Below are 5,896 nucleotides of genomic sequence, written 5' to 3'. Positions count from 1 at the left end.
CTACTTCCGTTCAAAATACTTCCACAAATCTTCTGCTCCCAACACCAAACACGCCATAAAAGACACAGCACCTAGTTGAATTAATGCAAGTCCAAAATGCCCACTGATGTCATAGATCAACCCTACAAGGAGAAATCAAATGTAACATAGACATCATGAAATAAGATAATTTGAAATTGTCCGCATTATTTTGTGGTATTTTGATACAATTCTAGAAAAAAGGGTGACCCCCTTGGGTAGCCGCACTAAAAAAAAGAGGGTCATCGGGTATGACTTTTTTAAAAGGGGACCAACGGGTATATTACACTTTAAAAATGGGGATATTGGTAGACACATCATTTCTAAAAAAAATGGATATGATTTTCTCACCTGTGATGAATCCATTAATGATGTAGCCAATGCCGTAGGACAAGTGGATCCATGCAACGGCAATTATGCTTTCATCTGCCTTGATGGAGTCATTAGCAATGACATAAACTTGTGAGCTAGCTATACCGAGTCCTGCACCGAGTACAAAACTAAGTGAAGATAAAGCTACAAAAGAGGTTGCAAAGAACATCGCCACATAGCACACAGTAACTATAATAGATCCGATATATAAAAGCAGCCTGGAAGATGTCTTACCCTGTATAATTGCCATTGTTATTTTGATAAAGAATGCTCCCATGCCACTAATGGAAGCCGTCACAGTGGCTGCCTTAGGCGTCAAACCTTTACTTTGGCCAAATGATACCAAGTATACAACCCAACCATTTTGACCATACCCACAAATAGCCTGAACAATAAGAACAACAAGAAATGCCCTATTGGTTAATAAAGAGCGATGGATGTTGAAGGTGAAGTTCTGAGTGTTATCTTCTAATGATTTTATTAGGCTACCGTAGAATGCTGGTTTGTGGATACTTCGGCAAGCTTTCAAAGGCTTGAGTAGTGTTGCTGCTGCCACGTAGTGTACGTTTAGTCCACCAAATAGAAGCATTGCCCCTCTCCAACCATAAGTGTCAATGAATTGTTGAGCTATTGGCGCAAAGGTTACGATACCGAGTGGAAATCCACTGGTAACGATATTCAAAGCTACGGCGTAATCAGTGGTGAAATATGATGATAATAAACCTAGTGCAAGCGTCACACCTATACATGAGAAACCTGTAAGAACGCACACATTTATTCAAATTAAATAGCAAGCTTCTCAATTTAATAATAGAAGTCTAATAAGGTTTGGGTGGTCTGAAAAATGACACTTATAAAACATACTACTTAACCTGTCTTCACTAACACATAAGAAAAAGGAGATAAGCAAAAACAAAACACACCAGAAGTGATAAATCAGGCGTGTGATCAAAACTCACATTACCATTTACTTACAGATTACAAATTAGACATTATACTTTCAAATGAAAATATTGAATTTTGACATTGCCACGACGTTATAACAATGTCTACGAATCAAGATCAACTTGCCTGTTAAAAACGTGCCCAGAAGTAACATGAAAATATTAGTGGCTAAAGAACATGCCACCAATCCCATAGTAGACAAAACACTGCACGTTATTATGATGGTACGAGGTGCAAACACCCTTGTTATGGGGAAGATCAAAAGATCTGTAAGAAATTACAAAACTTACTGTAAAATTCGAAATGATATCGTATATCTTTAAATAATACATTTCGAATATCTGATGCACATCATACTTCAACTTAAAGCATATTATGGTTACCCCCCCCCACACACACACACACACACACACCCACACACCCGCGCACAGACACCTTCGTTGAATAGTTATGCAAAAGAAAAGAAAAGAAATTAAACCTTACTCAGAAAATATCCTCCAAAGAATATAAGTGAAACAATAACACCAATAGTTCGTGTGTAGGTTGCAAATTGGTCCTGTAGTACTGGAACGAAAACACCAAATGCTTTAACGATTCCCGATTCTAGAAATAATATTGTCCATACTGATAGTAAGGTTAGCTTTCCATTTCCGAGATGTCCTTTCATCATGAATGTACTGCTTACCGTGTCGGCATAAATCACTTTAGTTTATTCTGCATCTAATCTACATAAAACATACTTCAAGGTTATGAATATATGTTTACATGGTTAAGAAAGAATGTACTGGCTCGTTCACAATAACATGCGTTACTGAAGAAGTCAACCGACCTGGTTGACGAAGCTGTCTAATACCGTGAGTAGAAAATTGGATTGACTACATAATTAACGAACTTTAATAACATGCGTGTTTTAAATTTAGAATAGGAATTGTTCAATTTGCCCAGGTGTGAAGTAACTAATGTGATGAACATATAACTTTAAAATTTAGTAACTGATCATTAGTGATAACATTAATGTGGTATAAATCAGAAAATTATGCATTTCATCATGATATGGATTGGGTATTATCATATAATAGGAATGGTTACAGTTGCAGAGATTGAACCGACTTTGGGACTCCGAACACATACTTGAACATAAGGCCAAAAAAAGGTGTTGTGTTGCCCTCACAAGCCAAAAAACGGGAGGGTCGGACGGTCGGGGTTTTTTTTTAAATGTAAAGACGAATTGAAGATCTTGAGATAAATGGTACACCAACACATATTTAGGATATTTACTCTGTAAAGTTTAGGCAGAGTTATAAGGGACGCACCATTAGATATTATCGGGGGGGGCTAGGGAGTTTGGGTCAGGCAGAAATTTTTTTTTTTTTTGCCGCCGAAGGTGGCGAAATTTTTTTTTTTTCGCTGCCTTTGGAGGCAAATTTTTTTTCGACGCCTTCGGCGGCGAAGTTGTCTTTTTTCAATTTTAATGTATACCTTTATACAGAGCTGGGTAGGGAAAATTTTTTTTTGCTCATCAGTGAGGCAAAAATTTTTTTTACTCATCAGTGAGGCAAAATTTTTTTTTTTACTCATCAGTGAGGCAAAACTTTTTTTTTCAAAAAACTCCCTAGCCCCCCCGATGATATCTAATGGTGCGTCCCTAAGCTGAATATAAACCACACAAAATTCGCTAAACCATCTACGCTACCGGCCTCCACCCTTTCTCCATATATTTTTTGCAAGGTTTTCGTAAAAGATACAGCTTTGACAAAGCTAAATATGGTTTTAGAACCAGCAGTTGCAGTCATACATACCGCGAAATGCATGGTAACGGTACATGTACCATAAACAACACGAATTCAAAACACAACGATTGACCCCCCGGTGACCCCAGACCGTGCGAGATGCATCACGTACTTTTTAATTTTGAAAATATATTTATGAACATTTGGAAGCGGTAAATACCATATAAATCATTTTAAACATTAAATTCTTTCAAATTGGACTTTATTTTGTCCACTATATATTTCAAACTTCAAATAATTTTACTTTGTGTAGCAAATATGATTTTGAATTTCCAATTCATTATCCAAATAAATACAATGTTTTAGGACAGACTTGTTGCAGTCTAAAAAGTTTTTTTTAATTGAATTATCAGTATTGTAACATGGTAGACTTGGAACAAATCTTAATTTATTTTTATTCTAAGAAAAAAACATAGATTCTAAAAGTAAGCATTAAAATTTGCAAAATTAGGGCTAAATTTGGATTGGTAATGATTAGTAATATTAAATCCTACAAGTGTATCACAGATGGCAGATATCAAAAATTGTTTAAATGATTTTAATTAGCATTTTTATAGAGAAAAACTGGCATCATTTTCAGTGATGTGCGCCCTTATGTAAATTTCCTCATACGATATCTGGCGATTTGCACGATGGTCGAATTCAGCACATTTGAAGAGCAAGCGTTTGAACTTGAAATTCAGTGTACTGTGAAAGGCGAATAGATTTCATGATGGAATTTGAATGTCTGTGATACTAGTGATGTGAGTAATTATGATTGTGTGTTTGTGGGGGGGGTATAGACCTGTATGTTAAGCTTATAGATTTCATGCACGTGAAAATGCAATGCTGTTGATAATGCACTTGTCAATAGAAACCCTGACCCTGTGATACTAGTGATGTGAGTAATTATGATTGTGTGTGTGTGCTGAGGGGGGGTACATAGGCCTGTATATTCAGTATTTAAGCTTATAGATTTCATGCACGTGAAAATGCAAGGCTGTTGATAATGCACTTGTCAATTGAAAGCCTGACCCTGTGATACTAGAGATGAGAGTAATTATGATTGTGTGTGTGTGCTGAGGGGGGGTACATAGGCCTGTATATTCAGTATTTAAGCTTATAGATTTCATGCACGTGAAAATGCAAGGCTGTTGATAATGCACTTGTCAATTGAAAGCCTGACCCTGTGATACTAGTGATGTGAGTAATTATGATTGTGTGTGTGTGCTGAGGGGGGGGGTACATAGGCCTGTATATTCAGTATTTAAGCTTATAGATTTCATGCACGTGAAAATGCAAGGCTGTTGATAATGCACTTGTCAATTGAAAGCCTGACCCTGTGATACTAGTGATGTGAGTAATTATGAGTGTGTGTGTGTGCTGAGGGGGGTACATAGGCCTGTATATTCAGTATTTAAGCTTATAGATTTCATGCACGTGAAAATGCAAGGCTGTTGATAATGCACTTGTCAATTGAAAGCCTGACCCTGTGATACTAGTGATGTGAGTAATTATGATTGTGGGGGGGTGCATATAGGCCCGTATGTTCAGTAGTTAAGCTTATAGATTTCATGCACGTGAAAATGAAGACTGTTGATAATGCACTTGTCAATTGAAACCCTGAGTCCCTGACCCACTCCAACCCCTGGCTGCAGTGCAGAGTACCCGGAAAAAATAGCCGGGCAGTTTATTATAACAGACGGGCATTGACACAAAGTTTGTCCCTGTAGGGCCGGCCATGTGTTGTTTCCCGTCGGTCCGGGACTTGGCCGGGAGTTTTAACATTTTTGAAATTTAGCCCTGGTATAAGTCCCAGCCACCCATCCCCGTGGTACCCTGGCCATAAGGGGGGGCTGAAATTCACAGCTGCATATAGCCATATCTTTGATAACATGGACAAGTATAGTGATGATGTACATTATACAAATGATGAGATATCCTCTAAATAGGCACAATTTCACGGCTTTACCAGACGCGTAATGTTGCGAGTAAATTAAACGCCATTTTGTGTGTAGGAAGTTGCAATTAAAAAAACTGCGATAATTTAAAATGACTGCAATTTGCATTGAAAAGCAAACCACCAAAAATTTCTCATTTGTAGATGTACACACATTGGTATGCATATAGCCTCTGGCATTGGCCAATTTGTCCTTGTACTATAAAAAGACCATGCACATTCTTCATATGAATCACAGGCCTATATTCACATAGCCATACATGTACCTGTACAGATGTACACACACCCACACAAACAACTGTATTTTATCCAAGGTAATTGCAGACCCCTCCTACATACGGTACCCTATAACCCTAAACCCTAAACATGGGCCATAACACTAACCGTAATTCTAATCCTAACCCTAATCCTAACCCTAATCCTAATCCTAACCCTAACCTAACCCTAATCCCAACCTTAACCCTAACATACCCTTAACAGGCAAACCCTAATCCTATATCAATTCCTAACCTTAGTCCAAATCCTAATCATATAGCCTTGGAAGGGGGTGCTCCTTTTGGAATGGATAATAAATTGGACATTCAAAATCATACTTGTTACACAAAGTGAATTTAATTTCAAGTTTAAAATATATCTGGACTTAGTAAAGTCCAAAATGAAAATCATCTCTGTTGTAATATGTAATCTGACAAGCAAAATGGATAGCAATTATCCATGCTGGTCAGCACTGGGATGGATAAGAGCTATCCATTATTTTCCCATTTCACTTGTATGCATGGATAACTGCTATCCAAGCATTGGGCCAAACACATGTAAACTGAGAGGCAAAATG

General features: G+C 37.5%; 1 protein-coding gene across 1 annotated transcript; it reads right to left on the bottom strand.

Annotated features, from left to right (window-relative positions):
- Positions 1-2,002, bottom strand: LOC140142337 (monocarboxylate transporter 12-like). Its single transcript, XM_072164307.1, has 3 exons — positions 1,819-2,002; positions 370-1,146; positions 1-122 (listed from the first exon to the last, which is right to left on the bottom strand). The coding sequence occupies exons 1-3, from the start codon at positions 2,000-2,002 to the stop codon at positions 1-3; spliced, it is 1,083 nt and encodes a 360-aa protein (XP_072020408.1).
- Between the last annotated feature and the right edge of the window lie 3,894 nt (positions 2,003-5,896).

This window comes from Amphiura filiformis, chromosome 20 (genome assembly GCF_039555335.1).
Source record: "Amphiura filiformis chromosome 20, Afil_fr2py, whole genome shotgun sequence".
Lineage (NCBI taxonomy): Eukaryota > Metazoa > Echinodermata > Ophiuroidea > Amphilepidida > Amphiuridae > Amphiura > Amphiura filiformis.
This window is presented reverse-complemented; position numbering and strand designations above follow the sequence as displayed.

Coding starts and splice junctions, on each gene's coding strand:
- LOC140142337 (XM_072164307.1), bottom strand. CDS start 2,002: ATGAAAGGACATCTCGGAAATGGAAAGCTAACCTTACTATCAGTATGG. Junction 1,147..1,818: donor CTTTGGAGGATATTTTCTGA/GTAAGGTTTAAT, acceptor GCGTTCTTACAG/GTTTCTCATGTATAGGTGTG. Junction 123..369: donor CATTAATGGATTCATCACAG/GTGAGAAAATCA, acceptor TTCTCCTTGTAG/GGTTGATCTATGACATCAGT.